The sequence below is a fragment of the Rhincodon typus genome, chromosome 23 (assembly GCF_021869965.1).
Source record: "Rhincodon typus isolate 14 chromosome 23, sRhiTyp1.1, whole genome shotgun sequence".
Lineage (NCBI taxonomy): Eukaryota > Metazoa > Chordata > Chondrichthyes > Orectolobiformes > Rhincodontidae > Rhincodon > Rhincodon typus.
Genome location: NC_063354.1, coordinates 9,114,065 through 9,131,951, shown reverse-complemented (window position 1 = coordinate 9,131,951; position 17,887 = coordinate 9,114,065). Strand labels below are relative to the sequence as shown.

Sequence of the window (17,887 nt, the reverse complement as noted above, 5' to 3'; positions counted from 1 at the left end):
TTGTCCACCCACATTCTGCCTCCCAATGATATCAACCTAAAGGAAAATATTAGTGTGTGCATGTTTTCTGACAACACCCAGCTCTACCCCACTCTTGCCTCTAGTGACTCCTCCACTGTTACTAACTTAGTAGACTACTTATCCAACATCAAGCAGTGGATAAGTAAAAATCTCCTTCAATTAAAAATTGAGAAAACTGACGCCATTGTTTCACGATTGTAATGATACTATGGCTTTCAGAGGTGTATTTTGTCCTTTTTTTTTGTTGAAGACAGTTTTATGCATAGGTACTGAGCTGTGTCCTCCAAGCCAATAAAATAAACAATTTGTGAGGCTTTGGGAGATTTATAAAGCTGGAACAACAGAAGCAGCATTATTAGGTGGAGTCAGGCTCCCACAGAACCAGGGTTTTAGTTTAGTTTTCAGCAGATGTTGAGGTTTCGAAGCTGGTCATAGAAGCCGCTACATCTCTCTCTCTGTCACAGCTAAAACTTGGGTTCTCTTTCTGCTGCCAGAATAGCGTGCGAGATAATCTGTCTTACTGACTTTGCCTTTGCCAAGGGTATGTTTATGGGCTGTTAGTATATTGGAACAGTTACTGTTTAGTAGTTAAATAATTTATTATTCTGTTCTAAGTCTTCCAGTTGAATTAAAGTTATACCAGTTCTTCTTTCTTTGGTTTGTATTTTAACTGGGTTAAGAAGAAATTGTTTTGCTTAAAGCCAAGTCATGTGACCAATCAAATTACATCTGGGGTGCAGCACCTTTTAAATAAGATAAAAGTTAGGCTCTAGGCTATCTCCTTGATATTATTGGAGGTGGTTTAATCTGGTACATAACACATTCCATTGCTACTGAATACTTTCCTCCTGTCTATGGCTAAACCACTCTGTTTGCCACCTTGGTGTCATATTTGACCCTGAGATGAGCTTCCAATCACGTTGTCATGCCATAACTAAGCTTGTTGATTTTCATCTCATAATATCAGGATTTTGTCCCTGTCTCAGCTCATCTACTAAAATGCTTATTCATGCTTTTTCAACCTCTCGACTACACTATTCTAATGTACTGCTTTCCCAATTCACACATTTGACTCTTAGTAAACTTGAACTAGTTCAAAACTGTACTGCCTATCTAAACTTGCACAGAGCCACGTTCACCGTTCTCCTTTGTGCTCACCAACCTACGCTGGCTCTTGGTCAACCAACAACATAGAATCATACAGTATAAAAGAGATCATTTGGCCCATCAAGTCTGTACCACCAAAAATATACCACAACCTACGCCAGTCCCACTTACCTGCACTAAGCCTGCAGCTTTGAATGTTATGACACTTAAAGTGCTCATCCAAGTTCTTAAAGGTTGAGGTTTCCTGCCTCGATTACTTTCCCAGGCAGCACATTCCAGACCCCAGCCACCCTCTGGGTTATAAAGGTTTTCTTCACATCTCCCTTAAAACTGCCACCTTTTACTTTAAAATTATCCCCGCTTGCTATTGACCCTTCAGCTAAGTAGAACAGCTGCTTTCTATTAATTCTGTCCATGCCCCTCATAATCATCTTAGCTGAAATGCTCAATCCCAGGCAACATCCTGGTGAATCTGCTCCAGTACAATCGCATTCTTCCTATAGTGTGGTAACCAGAACAGCATGCAGTACTTGAGCTGTGGACTATACAAAGTTCTGAACAGCTTCAACATCTCTGCTGTTACAATCTATGCCATGACTGATAAAAGCATGCATTCTGTATGCCTTCTTAACAGCACTTTTAACCTGTCCTGTCACCTTCAGGGATCTGTGGACTAGCACTCCCAAGATTCCTCCTCCTCGGAGCCTCCTAGTTTAATTGAGCACTCACTTGTCTTATTCCGTCTTCCAAGGTGCAACGTTTTGTAAGGGTTAAATTCCATCTGGCACTGATCTGCCTATTTGACCAATCTCTCTATATCCTATTGTAACCTAAGACGTCATTAGCAACCACTTGGCCAATCTTCGTGTCATTCGCAAACTTGCGTATCATAACCCCACGTTCTCAACTATATCATGTATGAATATCACAAACAATAGGGGACCCAGCACCGGTACACTGCTGCCCACCAGGCTCCAGTCACACAAACAGCCTCTATCACTACCCTGTGTCTCCTGTCACCAAACATGAATATCAAAATATTCTCTGCTCCATAAAACTAGACAAACAATGCCAGAGTTTTATATTTGATGCCTTGAGATAGGAAGGTAAAACAGGAAGGCATGATACCAATTATGTAGGCTGACCTTGCTAAATGGTACTGAAGGAATGTTGCAATACCTAAGGTGGTTGAGGTAGAAAGTGGACTTCATTGTGTCTGTTTGAGATCAAAACAGATGTAAGAAGAGGAATAATGTGCTGTGCCCAAAGCACACCTAAAGACATCTGACATGGTAGGAGGGTTGACCATTTCTTAGCAGGAAGCATTTTTCAAGGTATTGGCCAGCTGGTCAAAATTGGCATTTGGACACAGAGCAACCTGCATTTATATACCTTCATAGAGTCATACAGCACGGAAGCAGATCCTTCAGTTCAACTTCTCCATGCTGACTAGGTATCCCAAACACAACTGGTCCCATTGCCTGCATTTGGTCCAAATCCCCCTCAACCATTCCTATTCGTGTACCTGTCAAAATGTCTTTTAAATGTTGTAATTGTATCCACCTCTATCTCTTCCTCTGGCAGCTCATTCCATACATTCACCACCCTTTGTGTGAAAAAGCTGCCGCTCAGGACCCTCTTAAATCTTTCCCCTTTCACTTTAAACCTATGACCTCTGGTTTTGGACTCCCCTACGCTTGGGGAAAAAAGCCTTAGCTTTCACCTAATCTATGCCCCTTATAACCTTCTATAAGGTCACCGCTCGGCCTCACGCTTCTCTAATTTCATCCAGCTCCACAACCCTCCAAGGCTTCTGCATTCATCTCATTTTTGTGCATCGCCAATTTTAATAATTTCATCACTGGTGGCTATGCTTTCAGTTATATAAGACCTAAGCTTTGGAATTCCCTCCTTATGCCTCTGTCACTTTATCCCATTTTTCACCTTCAGGATAATATTTAAAACCCACCTGTTTGACTAAGGATCTGGCTTAATGTCTCATTATATGGCTTGGTGTTATATTTATTTTATTAACACCCTGTGAAGGTCCTTGGGATATTTTATTACATAAAGGGTGCTATATAAATATAAGTTTGAAATAAATACCTGGACTTCAAAAAAGTTAATTCATTGATAATGTTGCATTAATAATGAGCATTTTAAGAGTATTTCCTCTTCAGCATTCAGTTAAAACTCATCTCATTTTATTATAAAGCCAAAATTCTGACAAACATTTTGTTGATTATTTTCAGTTGTCCTTGGTGTCTCTTTTCATGCAGCATTGCAAAGAAACCACTGCAGCATACTTCCATGTAAAATCACTTATCAAATAATTTAAAATAAACTATTGAAATAGAAGCATTTTCATACCTAAAAAAAGCATATCATGTAAGATTGTACGAAATCACCCAAAAGATTTACAGTCTGTGTAAACTTAGAGAATTGAACAGGGATATTGCCTTGGCATAACCTTAAATTAAAAAAATTCTACACCTGAAGGCACGGTTAATTAAAGAAAATGTCCTCCTACCAATGAACTGAAATTGATGATTCTCTTCACTGTACGGTGCCCTGCTGGAGGTCTGCTATGCTGACGTGACAGCTGAACGAGAAATGCTCAGTTGAAATTTGCAGCAGGGCTGTTGCTGAGTGGTGTTTCTTTTCAGGAATGAAATGCAATATTTATCAATGTGTGATTATTGCTGATCTGAGGGAATTACTGCTTGAAGGTCAGTGATTCAAAAAGAAAAATATGTATTTCCAACATCTTGTCATGTAGGGTTTGGGGTTCAACTTTAATTGTAAGATCCAAGTCAATCACCATTGTCGAATAACTTTGAGAGAGCTAATCTAAAGTTTAGTTACCCTGATTAATTACAGGACCATCCCAGGTCCAAATGTTTCCACAAACTTAACAGAATTTATTAAGTTTATCATAAGTACAAAAGAAATAACCACTGCTTTTATTAAGTGTTTTCAGTCCATCCTCTTCAAGACGCTAACTTGTGACACTGGTCGACTGGGCACAGGTCTCTTGTTCAGTTCCACTGATTGAAGTTGTTCTGTATTTGACCTTGCTTCTATATAAAATCATTAAAAACCGGTTCTTTTTGTTTTCTGATGAATGGTCTAGGCCCGAAACGTCAGCCTTCCTGCTCCTATGATGCTGCTTGGCCTGCTGTGTTCATCCAGCTCTACACCTTGTTATCTCATATTAGCCCTTGTTAGTTTGTTAATCAGAGGCATCCTGAACATCTAATTATTGTGGTGTATGAACAACTCATAGTCATTCTTGGAATGGGAAGGTAGTATATGCATAATTCCTGAGCACTTTCTTTGAAAGTAATGGTCACTTTAATAATCCCGCTTCCCACTGTCACTTGATTCATCCTTTGACGTGCCAAGCACTTTAAGATCATTCCTTTTATAATAATTCATCTCCCTTAGCTTAATAATTCCATAGATCTCTATTGAGATAAGGTGATACCAGTGAGTCAAATTTACCCATTTGTCAGCTTAAAGTATGCAGTGTCACCTTCTCGTGATTGATTTTCACCCCAAGTGTCCCACCTTACACATCTAAAAAGTCAAAAGAACATTTTTTTTAAAAACACTCGTGTCCTCAGTAATAGCTTTTTACCACAAAGCATTCTCACACTTTAGCCTTATCTATAAAACAGCAAATAAAACTAGAGCTAGTTTGATTGAAATTCTGCAAGGAATAGGTGATTTTTTTTCAAGTTTAGATATTCCATTTTTGAAGTTACTTGAAATAATATCCAGGTACTACTTAGTGGTATGGTGTTCTGGCTATAACTCAAATGCCTGACTGGAAAGAGCATACCTTTGTTGAATGGGCATACTTATTTACAAGTAGCCTGAATATTGGTCCTACAAGTCAAAGCAATAAGTTAAATGGCTCACTGACTTGATAGATGAACCTGCAAAAGCAATGCATCGTGAATAGTGTAGGAGCTATGCTCTGGCATTGAGAACATTTTATTTTGTGTGGGTGGTTGGAAGTGCTTTACAAGTTAATCAGTTATAACAACAGATCCAGAGTACTACAGGGATTCCCTAATCTTCAATGCACTGCCTGCCCACACTCTGTATGCGTTGCAAATAAGATGCCCTGACGAATTTTAAACTGCATCTTTGGTAGTTCTTTTTATCTTATAGTTTCTTTACAGATGGAATACCCCAGGATGCAAGTCATTAATGTACTTGGGTGCTGTGCCACAAAATGGGCAGCCTGAATGCACGTCTTTTGCAGGATGGCCTTTTGATTTTATTCAAACAAAGTTCCTTGTTTTCGGGAAGGAAAATTAGGCAAACAGTGTAAGGAATTCAGGCAAGACCCATACAGGTGCTTGGAAATAGATTGCATGTTTACATTCTGACTCGGGAACTGGTAGATATTATCCAGAAGATTTTCCAAACAGATGAGAGAAACTCAAGTAGAGCAAGAGGAATATAAAGGATTCCAGAAAATCTGCAACGTGAAAGACCAGCAAAAATTATGAATGGTGCAGCAGCAGTTTAAGATATATGTATTGTATTGATTAATTTCATAAGTTGCATTATTTCAGTTTAGAATTTACTAATTGCTGATTCCAGGGGTTAATTGTGTGCACTGTCCTGGATTGAGAACAAAGGTACCACTGGTAAAGTGGATAACTTAATTTTCGGAACATTTGAAATATAATTGCATGTAGAGGACCTTCCATTGAACAGACGGCAAAAAGGTGACCAAGTTGACGGACGTAGCAGGGAGATGATGGTGCATTGGTAATATCATTAGACCCAGAGATAATGCTGGTGACAGCTGGTGCAATTCAAATACAAATTAATAAAAATGTAGAATTGAAAGTTAGTCTCCATGCTGATAGTTTCATGGCTATCTTTGTCATAAAATCCTTTCTAGTTCATTAATGTTCTTTGGAAAAGAAATCTATCATCCTCTCCTGGTCTGGCCTACATTGATTCACAGCAATGTGGTTGATTTTTAACTGCTCGGAAATGGCTGTAACAAGCTATTCCAATCAAGGATGACTAACAGGCGCTTTCAAGCAAATCCAGCTAAGTAGAAGGAAAAGAAATGTGAGCATTCCTTGAAGTCATTAAGAGACCAGATGTCATGCACGTGATGCTCACATTCTGTAAAATAGCCTTTCTAAAAATTTGTTACTGTGGCATCCATGATAATTTTAAAATAAGGAAATGGGCAGTAGTGTAAGGAAATGCATGAACCCAGCAGTTGAAAGAACAACTCGATTTGTGAAATTGATTTGAGAAAGCTTCAGTAGCACTGTCTCAGTTGTGTAGTGACCCATTTTCCTTGCTATATGTAGGAAAGTTTTGCACAACATTGCAGATAGTGCAGGAAAATTAACAAGATCTTCTTAGTGTAGATTGGGATTTGCTCTAACTATGTATTATATCAAAATTAACTGCTTTTATTAACCAAATGGTTGTCATATTTTACTCAAAACATCAAATGCTTGCAAATTTCAGATTTTCAGTCAAAATTTTTGGATCAGCACATTTAGACATTAGAATGTCAACACCAGAACTCCGCTTAATAGGCTCTACAGGTAGCAGAAAATGTCTTATGGGATGTTTAAACTTCAACACAGTTTGTATTGCTGTTAATCCAGTGGTGTATCTGCTTTTTCTTTTCAGGTGCTGGCATGGTTGTAGACTGGGAACAGGAGACTGGTCTCTTAATGACTTCAGGAGATGTTCGCATTATTCGTATCTGGGACACAGACCGAGAGACAAAAGTACAGGTAAAAACTGCTTACACAAATTATCTTACCAATTAAAGTCACTGGTAACGAGGCAGTTCAAATTTTGTGCTGCAATTAACCCACCAGGGATATGCACAGCTTGCTTTTATTAAATGTTGCTGATTCATAAGAGTTCTTGAGATTGATGTTTGTTCAAACAGGACTGCAACAGATGCCCAACAAGGAGATCTTCAAAGACCAATTTTGTTATTGTTGCTTAAGGTGAACATGTGACTGTCTGTTCAGGGTGGCCTTTGTTCCTGATAGGTGTCCATACTCTACAAAAGCACCTCTGTTGGCCAGCAAGCAGATTCTGAGAATGCCGTAGACCAAAGACATTAGCTTCAAGGGTAAAATCCTTCAACTAAGAATTCTGTTGCAGAAAAGATATGTTTGTCATGAATCCATGTCAGACATAGTAGGTCAAAAACTAATACATTTTCATGAACTTTGTTCTCCAACATATGCAGTATTAACATGGCAGCTCAACTTCTAACATTGATTTTCTGAATTAAAAACCTTGGGAACACTTCTATGTTTCTCACATGGTATTTTGGAGATGGGCAGAGCATTTATTTAGGGAGATTGGTGACATGCCTGAACCCCATATTCTGCCTGCCTCTGCCAAAATAAAGTCAGTGACAGGCAGGTCCATGGTCAACCATCTAAATCCATGCAAATTGAGTTCCTTACATGACCAATTAAAAACTGCTCAAGGGCCTCAACCCACTGCCACTGGTATCAACCCAGGGAAAAGTCCATGTGCATGTCAGGTTGAAATGTGCGACCTTGTGGGGTGCTGTGAGAACCATTGAGATGCAATGCCATAGCCTTGCTGCTTACATCCATACACTCTTCACCCCGTGACTTGTACCCTGCTGTCCCACAAAACGCCTTCCACTATTACTTACCTATGGCCTGGGAAGATTCTCAATCTTAGGTCCTTTGCAGATGTGCTTCCAGCAGCAGCAGTCAGGGTCTCTCCATTGATCCTGCTGCCCAGAGGAGTTGGTTGGCCACTGAATGGCCAGTCGCCCTCAATGTCTCTCATCTCTGCCCCCAGGGTACTCACTGTCAGAAAAGACCCATCACTGGCTAACTTAAGTGCCTGAGTGGCATTTAATGCCAATGGGCCTTCCCAGAGGAGACAACTTAGGTCTTTTTTTGGGTCTTCAGTCAGCAGCTGAGACCCGACGCCTCCATAAAATCCAGTCCCTTTTCTCAAATTACAAAACTTAGGCAGCATGTTGGAATGCCAGGTACTGTGTTTAATGTATGAGGTGTTGCGTTCCTATGGACTAAGCACCCAGTACATTTTGTACACTCAAAGTTGTATCTGACTGGGTCTCAAAACTATTTAAACTGCTTTGGATTCCCCTAGTGTATCTGCTTTGTATTCTTATCTTTGTAGCAGTATTCCTGTTGCATGTATTGGTTTGTTTTGTTCTTGGGAATTTTTGTCAAATATGTGGGTTCCAGTTGCTTACTGTAAAACTTGTGGGAAATATTCTATAGTCTAATAGGATTTTGATACATACCTTTACAGCTAAACCTGTGACAATAAATCATGTTCACAGCCTGCATGTTTCTCTTTCTAAACACCAGTTGGCTGTTCTAAAGCCTTGGCAACCAGAAGGAAAAAAAAATTTAAAGCTGCAATAGTTTCCAGTTGTTGATCTGTTTGATCGTGATTTAATGCTGTAATTGGTGCCCTGTTTAATGTTGAATTAATAAAGCAATAGAGCAGTTTGCTGTGTTGTTTTATCAGTTCTTGCCTGATGGAAACCCCTTCACTTCTTTTTGTTTTGCAGTTACCATTCATGATAAACCTTTATAATGTTGGTTTGGCCTCAATGGGGCCACTGTGTGCAATTCTGGACAACATACTTAATGAAGAATGCATGGGTTTTACAAGGGGTCCAGAAAAGATTTACAAGAATGGTGCTGGGTTTGAGGGTCATCAGTTGCTTGGGCAGATTGAAAACGCTGATATCCTTGGGAAAGAGAAAGTTGAGAGGAGGCTTAATTGAGGTGTTGAAAATCACAAGGGATCTGGGCAGAATAAGCGGGAGAGAAATTGTTCACGTTGGTTGAAGGAGCTTCACAGTGTAAAGTCACAGATTTAAAAAAACCATCAGTATCACCTGGCGAAGATGCAGTGCTCCGAAAGTTTGTGATTTTAGATAAATCTGTTGAACTATAACCTAACGTCATGTGACTTCTGACTTTGTCCACTCCAGCCAAATACCGGCACCTCCACATTTCAACGATGTCAAAGGAAGGTTTTTACAGAATAGTTAGATTGTAAAAGCTGCATCTTTTTATTTGGCCTTTATTTTGATTGTGAACTGAATTGGGAAAAGGACTGTTTCAAAGTCAAAGATTGTGGAAGGAATTGCTGCACTTTTAGAAACCAAGTTACTGGACCTCATTGTGAATTGTGTTTACACTGCTGCTTTGTTTGAGCAGTGGGGAAGAGAGATGTGACAATGTGGCATCATGTGTATGTGTGCAAAGTGAGGTTTGGTTGGCAATAGACTGCAGATTGGTTTGTACAAATGTGACCCTTTGTGGATGTTGGAAGTTGAGAGACAGTTCTCTGGCTTCTGGGCTGGTGAACAACTTGGGTATTTACCGTAGAGGGGGTGAAGTCTCCAGACTTCAGCGAGAGCAGATCCTATGTCTTTACTTTTCTTCAGTATCTGAAGCATGAAAAAAGCCAGTTATTTTCTCCCACCAGTTGCTGTAAGCTGTTGTCTTTTACCAATAATTAGCGTACCAATTGCCCTGTAGCTACTGCGCAGAAGTGAAAGAACCTGAAGAACAATAAGTCTTGGGAAGCAACATAAACATCTCATCAAAACCTGTGAACTGGTGCTGTTGAACTATTTCCCCAGTTTCTTTCACTCTACCCAAGGCACCAATGTTTTTATTTTGTTTGTGTCTGTGTGTTGTAGGGGTTTAAAAGGGGGTTAGGGTTTCAACTAGTAGAGCAATATGTTGAAAATTCAGAGTTGTAGCCACAGGTAAACAAAACTATTTGGCATAAACACTTACTCTTGTTAAGTGTGATGTTTTCTGTTAACCTGATTCTATCAGACAGGCAAATTGGGGATCTGGTGTATTTTGACTAAATCAGTAACTTTTTGTGGCGACCTAAGGGTCGTGGAGCTCAATCATGTGTGAAGCATCTTCACCAGAAGTGTGATGAAGTGAACAATTAGTCTTGGTCTCCTCCTGACATTGCAGTTTCACAGATGCCAGCCTTCAACTAATTCGATTCACTCATGAAACAGCTGAGAACGCTGAAAACCACAAAGCGCACGGGCCCTGACAACTTTCTAGAAATAGTGCTGAAGACTCCAAATGCAGCTGCACCTCGAGCAAAGTTGTTCCACTATAGTTTCAAGACTGGCACCAAGACATTTCTCTGGTATGTCCCAACTACACAAAGTGATGGATAATAGCATCAACAGCACTAAGAACCGGCCCTTACTAAACAGTGACTTGTTCATTGATGTTCCATTTGGATTTTGTCAGATCTACTAAGGTCCTCATCTCCTCTTCATCTTGGTCCAAACATGGACAAATTATCTAAACTTGAATGGAAAAGCAATGATGACTACCCTTGCTTTAAATACAACACTTCACCAAGTCTGGCCTAGTAGAACCCTAGCAAAACTGCAGACAGTGGGAATTGGAGAAAATTCTCCACTGGTTCAAGCCATACCTAATACACAGGAGGATGGTTGGGGTTATCAGAGGCTAATCACCTTATTCCAGGAGCATGTCTGCAGGAGTTCTCTGGGTCATGCCCAAGACCCAATCAACTTCAGCTGTTTTGTCAATGACCATCCCTCTATCATAAGACCAATACCATTAGCAATTGCTCAGATATTGTAACAGTCCATGTGAATATGGAGCAATGCCTGGACCATTGGCTGATCAGTGGCAAGTAACATGCATGCCACACAAGTGCCTGGCAGTGATCACCCCCAACAAGAGAGAATGTAGTCATCACCACTTGGTACTCAATGGCATTAACTTTGCTGAATCTCTCTCTATCATTTTCCTTTGGGTTACCTTTAACCAGAGACTGAACTGGAACATCCAAATAAATACTGAAAGCGCAGGAGCAGGTCGGAGATTGGGAATTCCATGGTGACTAACTCACCACCTGTCTCAGCAAAGCCTGCCCCACCATCGACAAGGCACAAGTCAGGAGTATGATGAAATGCTCTTCACTTTCCAGGATAAGAGCAGGTCCAGCAACACTTAAGAAGCTTGACACCATCCAGGAAAAAGTGGCCTGCTTGATTGCCATTCCACCTAATATTTTCAATGTTCACATCCTCTATCACCAATGCACAATGGCAGTTGTGTGTGCTATCAACAAGATGCATTACCACAGCTTAGACCAGTGCCACTCAAATCCTCAACCACTTCCATCTGGAAGGACATGTGCAACAAATGCATGGGAACTGCACCATCCTGACTTGGAACTGTATCACCTTTCCTTCAGTGTCGCTGAATCAAAATCATGGAGCTCCCTCCATAACAGAACTGTTGCTGTAATGACACTACATGGACTGCAGCAGTTCAAGAAGGCAGCTGCCAATCACTTTCTCACAGGCAGTAAGGGATAGAATTAAATGCTGGCTGAGCTAGCAATGTCCACATCCCATGAATGAATGAATTAAAAATTAGATTTCCTTCGTATTTGGTGCACTGCCACTTGCTTAAACATGTCAGCAACAATCCTAAATGTTAGGACATTTTTACCAATTGGTTTTCCTTCATCAAACAACCACAATCACTGGCTTAAGAACGTCTACAGTCACAAAGATTTTTGTATATTTACAATTTTTAGAAAAATTGTGTTCTGGAGGGTTGTAGAAAAATTTATTCATATCAAATTTTATGCAAATACCTGGAGCGAATATATCATTGAAAGGTCTTTATGAACTTTGGAGGTGTTTAAAAATGTCATCCTAGATATCATGTAACTTGTGATAGCTCTGCTGTAGATCCCAACGGAGATTGTTGTGATGTAAGGTTTCTGATTGATATACATTTTAATATCATTATTTTTAGAGTTTACATTATGAACTAGTGCCATGTGAACTTTGGTTTGTGTGTATGTATAATAATTGTCAGTACTTCCGGAGGTGTTTTTTTAAAACAGTATGAGAGAGGGGGCTCTCTTGGGGTGACAACAGAAATTTGGTTGCATTAGGAAAGTTTCACAGCAGACAGAATAAATGTGAAAGAACATTAGCTTGCTATTTTAAGCATTAGTTTACTCTTTAAGCATTAGTTTAAATTGTATTAGTTAGAAAAATCAGGAATTGATTATTTTTTTGCTAATGGGAAAATCCCATAGTTTGAAAAGCCTTTGTTTTCAATTTGTAGGTGTCTTGATTGAAGTTAAATGTATGCAACAGTTTCTCCAAGAGAAAGCTGTTAGTTCAGAAAAGTTAGAAAATAAGTTACCTCAGTATAAAGGTTTTCAGTTGAAAATTCTAGACCAGAGTGTTTGATTTGAACCAAAGGGGTTATTTGAAGCTAGGAAAGTTTTAGGTTCGGTTGTGTGAATTCTCATTGAAGAGGCTGGAGAACAGAATTCTCTCTCACATTTGAGTATTATAAACTGATTGTGTTAGGGTAGATTGGATTATATTTTACCATGTGTTTTGAAATTATATAAATTGGTGTTTATATGCAAATATTTAGTTATATTTTACATTTATTTTAGTTCGATTTCTATTTTGATTTCTTTTGCATAATAAACTTTTGTTTTATTGTTAAGATCACATCAGCATTGCATATTTGTCTTTCACTGAAAGTCCACCTATTTTAAATTAAATTAAACTAAAACAAAAATGATCTATCGAGCCGGGTTTCAGTCTGGACTCTTGACATGTTTGATAATAACATAAGCTGGGATTGAAACAGTACATTCATCCTCAGTTCATTGGGGACAAGAAGCCTGTGAGGATTGGCTGCTCTATTTCTGAAATAACCCTATTGTTAAGTTCAGGATGAAACTTATTTCACCTTCCAAAAGTGTGGTTGGAAGAACTTCTCAATATTATATTCCCTGAGCAAGCAGTGTCTGAAAGATTCCAGAGACAACTTTTCTTACTAATGATTTACTTTATGTCCAATTCAAAATTGTCTGCTTTGGATGTGTGCTTAAGCAAATGATGTCATGCCTGTCTGAATAGCAGAATCTAGTGCAGCAAGAAATTGAAGTCTGAACCTTTTAACTGAATTATGAAAGCAAGTATAAATTTTGGGTGATTGTGACTGATAAAGTTTCAGTTTGCTTCTTTCTAGCAATGCAGTATAGATCGATATTTTCAATCCAACTTCGAATTCACATGGATTCAAAAATATGGAAAATTTGAAAACTGCAAAAGGTTTAGAATTACTCGGGCACTGTGAAAGCCTTTTCAAGACTGAATAAGTAGTACCCCCGGATATGTGTTCAAACCATCGTAGAAAGCATAGAAACTGAGGGGTTGTACACTATTCGGCCCTTTGAGCCTGTTCCACCATTCAGTGTGGTCATGGCTGATGCTGTATCTTCCTGCTTTCTCTCCATACCCTTTTGTTGTTGGAACAAATAAAAGAAAACACTTGAATTTATATATTGCCTGTCAACTCTTAGGACATTGCAAAGCTTTTCATAACCAATGAAGTATTTTTGAAATTGAGTCCCCTGTGTATGTTGTTAGTTATATGCCACTGTCTGTCTCAACATGGATACTTGTTCTTCTGCTTTCTGGCCGTACTCCTTGAGTGCTATCCGGTCTTTATAATATCATTTTCAAGGGCTGGTGTTGGTTCTTTCCACATTTTACGCTTTGTTTTTAATTCATGGATTGTGACTCGCTGTCGACCCTGATAACCTGGTATGCAAATACCTGGAGTCGGTACTGTGGTACAGTGATTTCACAAAAGTCGTTGGCCATATTTTCCTTTGAACATAAGGGGTTACTGAGTTTAGTCCTTTCAAAGGATAGAAATAAGATTAAACTCTGTAGAGTTACCTCCAGTGTCCTGCTCGACATACCTCCCTCAACCAGTAGGACCACACATTAAGATTAGTTGATTGTTCATTTCATTTGCTGTTGTGGAACCTACTGAGCACAAAGTGTCATCCACTCTTTTTAATTTTAAAATAATAGTGACCATCTTTCAAAGTTCTTCATTCTTTTGAAACTTCCTGTGAATCTGAAAGGCTGTATTTAAAAATATGTTCTGTTTTCTATTTGATGTCACCATCCTTCATTTCTTAACATCAAAAAATATCTTGTTTGTTCTGTAGGATATTCCAACTGGGGCAGACAGTTGTGTGACCAGTCTTTCCTGTGATTCTACTCGTTCCCTAATTGTTGGTGGCCTTGGAGATGGCTCAGTCCGCATCTACGATAGGAGAATGGCTCCGAGTGAATGGTAGGTTTCAATTCAGTTGTTTGTTTTAAATCTTTCATCCACATCGTGGAGTGCAACTAAGTGATTGGAATTTAACTTGCACTGATACCAGCAGAACCTGGAGTTTCTGGAGAGAATGTTGCTTCTGATCATTACCAAAAGTTGAAATGTAGATTAAAGTGCCCATGTTTTCTAGCCATTAATGATCTAAACAGGTGGCTCATACTAGTGGGGAATGTGAGGTGCTCAGATTAATCCTTCTTCTAAACTAATTGCTTGTGAGTAAGTTTCGGTATACCCCGCAACTCTTTGCATGCTGTTCACTACTGTGGGACTTTTCCGCAGAATACTTGTCTTGTTTTATAGTGGCCAGGACACTGCCTGCTGTAGAAATTCACATTGCAGTATTAGCTTGGTGCCAATTGGCTTTATCAGCATGAAATTTTACCCCATGATTTCAGAAACTGGCATTGCTTTTCACAAATTTTCTTTGTTTAAACAACAAAGATTGGTTATGTTGTGATCTGATCTAAAAATTAGCAACTTCTATTTGATAAATTGAGCAAGTTTTTTTAGCCACACTGATTCTAGAGAAAGAAGATTGCTGCAGAAGAATTCCTTTGAAACAAATGCCTTCATTGTATTTTATATTCAATGGCATTTGAAATCTATTTTCTATTAGCTAACTGCATGCTTTATTCTAGCATTTGTTTTGTTTAGTCAATACAATATTTAATTTTTATGTTTGTTCTGTTCGATATATCTCATTCAAATAATCTTAGAAGTTTACTTCAGAATGCGAAAGGGTAATGGTGAAATTCAACAGAGTTTGAAAGGTTACAGAGCCCAGCTGTATGGAGAAAATGGAATTGAAAGCAGTAGGTAGTAATTGAGGCAGGGTGATAAACCCAATTCAGCTCCGTACAGCTGTGCAAAACCAGTTGTATCACAAGATAAGCAAGCCATGGTTAAACAGGAAGGTGAATCATAATTCTTCAGTAAAATTTCTTCTGTATCTTAAGGGCATCGCAGAACACTTTACCCCTAATTAATTGTTTAAAGTGTGGTCATTGTCATTGCTTGGATGAACAATGACAAGGCTAAGATTAATAAACACCTAATAACTTCCGATGATACTAGATGGGGAAGACACGGGCAGAGTTCCGCTGCTGCTCTTCAGGGAGCATCATTTCAAATACCCAGCGCAGGCAGCTTGTACCTCAGTCTAACTTTGTTTCTGAAAACCACCGCCTGTGACAATGCACACTCCTTCACTGGTCAGTTTATGCACGCTGTCTGTGAACTGAATAAAGCCAGAGTGCTAGCTTTGAACCAGGCTAATGGCAGTGATAAGTCCAGTTTATGTTTTTAAAACTCCAGGAGATTCGGGTTACAATTTTTTAGTTTTCTCTCGTATGGTTAAACAATATATGGTTTTCTTAATTTTCTTTTGGAACAGCTGTGACTGAGCAGTACAGTCCATGACACTACTATCCTTTCATTCTGATCCAAAGTAAAAAAGAGAACACAGGAGCAACCCCTCTCCCTGGCATTTATAAGAGTTGGAAATGAAATTCATTTGCTTAAGATTTAACTCCAGTTCTTGTTGGACACAATTCCACAACAGTGCTAAGTGACCAGTTTTTCTGGCATGCTGTAGACTAACAGATTAAAATATAACCATTTGAAAGATTGAATGTTTAAGGTCCATCTTGGGGGCAAATATTAGGCATATGATACTACATCTAGGTAAGTTATGCCTGACCTGAGAATAATTAATGTTAACACTGGGTACTAAATATGGAACTGTTGCAGTCATTAGCTTTAATATTTGTTCCGCCCTTGGTGAGTGCAGTATTTTGTATTCTTTGCCTGTGAGGTGGAATTGTGCCCTGGTTATTGACATGGATTTTGTTTTACAGCCGTGTAATGACTTACAGGGAGCATGCTGCATGGGTGGTAAAAACCTATCTACAGAAGTCTCCTGAAGGCAATATCATCACTGTGAGGTAATAAAGGATTGATATTTCAATACTGTTTATTTAGAGTTGAATTACCTACTGGAACTGTAAAGATATATCATGTGTAGACACAATTGCATTCATGATGTGTTTTGTGTTTGTAATATATTATATATTATATTATATATTATTATTAAGTTTGACATGAAGCTAATGATTAATTAAAATACCTTCAGTTTTTTTAATTGAAATAAGTCACCATTGCAGGGAGGTGAGATCTTTGTTTTTCAATTGAATTTTGTTATCACAGTAATATGTCACAGAAGAAGCTCATGCATAACCCAGTAAATGAATGACAAAGTTAGTGAAATATTAAGTGTTCTATTTGTTATATTTTCTTACCACCGTAATATGTTCCATTTCTTGCATGTTGTCTTACTCTGAGTAATTTGTGCCAGTTTAATGTGCTCTTCTCTGTTCAATTAAGTGTAAATGGAGATGTGCGATTTTTTGATCCACGGATGCCTGAATCAGTGAATGTAATTCAGACTGTAAAAGGATTGACGGCTCTGGACTTTCATCCACAAGCAAATCTGTTTGCTTGGTAAGTGAATTCAAATAGTCAGCACGGAAAATATTATTTTTATCAGGAGAACTGACTATCTTGGGGCTTTATCCACTCTACATCTGTAGAGCATAAATACTTATATGGTAATGTTAACTGCAGTTCTAATCTAACCTCAATTACCTTGTCCTAGTTCCTAATTCAGCTCTTAGTTCTCCTGTCATAATTATAGTCCTCATTACTGATTGGTCTGACATGACAGTATTACGTGAAGAATGAGCACTGGTTTAGAATATGGTCTGTTTACTTCGGAATAAGTTTCAATCCCCAAGTTCCAATGGCAGTCAAGAAGCTTGACACCATCCAGCTTGATTGGCACCACATCCACAAACATCCACTCCCTCCACCACCAACGCTCGTACGCAGCACTGTGTACCATCTACAAGATGCACTGCAGAAATTCACCCAGACTCCTTAGACATCACCTTCCAAACCCATGACTGCTACTAGACAACAAGGTGCAGAGCTGGATGAACACAGCAGGCCAAGCAGCATCATAGGAGCAGGATGGCTGACGTTTCGGGCCTAGACCCTTCATCAGAAATGGGGGAGGGGAAGGGGGTTCTGAAATAAATAGGGAGAGAGGGGGAGGCGGATAGAAGATGGATAGAGGAGAAGATAGGCGGAGAGGAGACAGACAGGTCAAAGAGGCGGGGATGGAGCCAGTAAAGGTGAGTGTAGGTGGGGAGTTAGGGAGGGGATAGGTCAGGCCAGGGAGGACGGACAGGTCAAGGGGGCGGGATGAGGTTAGTAGGTAGGAGATGGGGGTGCAGCTTGAGGTGGGAGGAGGGGATAGGTGGGAGGAAGAACAGGTTAGGGAGGCGGGGACGAGCTGGGCTGGTTTTGGGATGTGGTAGGGGGAGGGGAGATTTTGAAGCTTGTGAAATCCACATTGATACCCGAAGGTTGCAGGAACAGCAACTCATATTCCGCTTGGGAACCCT

At 39.4% G+C, this 17,887-nt stretch overlaps 1 protein-coding gene across 1 annotated transcript in view; it reads left to right on the top strand.

Annotated features, from left to right (window-relative positions):
• rptor (regulatory associated protein of MTOR, complex 1) overlaps window positions 1–17,887 on the top strand; it is a 362,931-nt gene that overhangs the window by 328,877 nt on the left and 16,167 nt on the right. The window contains exons 28-31 of the mRNA XM_048611098.1: window positions 6,811–6,917; window positions 14,251–14,378; window positions 16,280–16,366; window positions 16,806–16,922. Coding sequence (XP_048467055.1) covers window positions 6,811–6,917; window positions 14,251–14,378; window positions 16,280–16,366; window positions 16,806–16,922 — 439 coding nt within the window. The remainder of the gene's footprint in view (window positions 1–6,810; window positions 6,918–14,250; window positions 14,379–16,279; window positions 16,367–16,805; window positions 16,923–17,887) is intronic.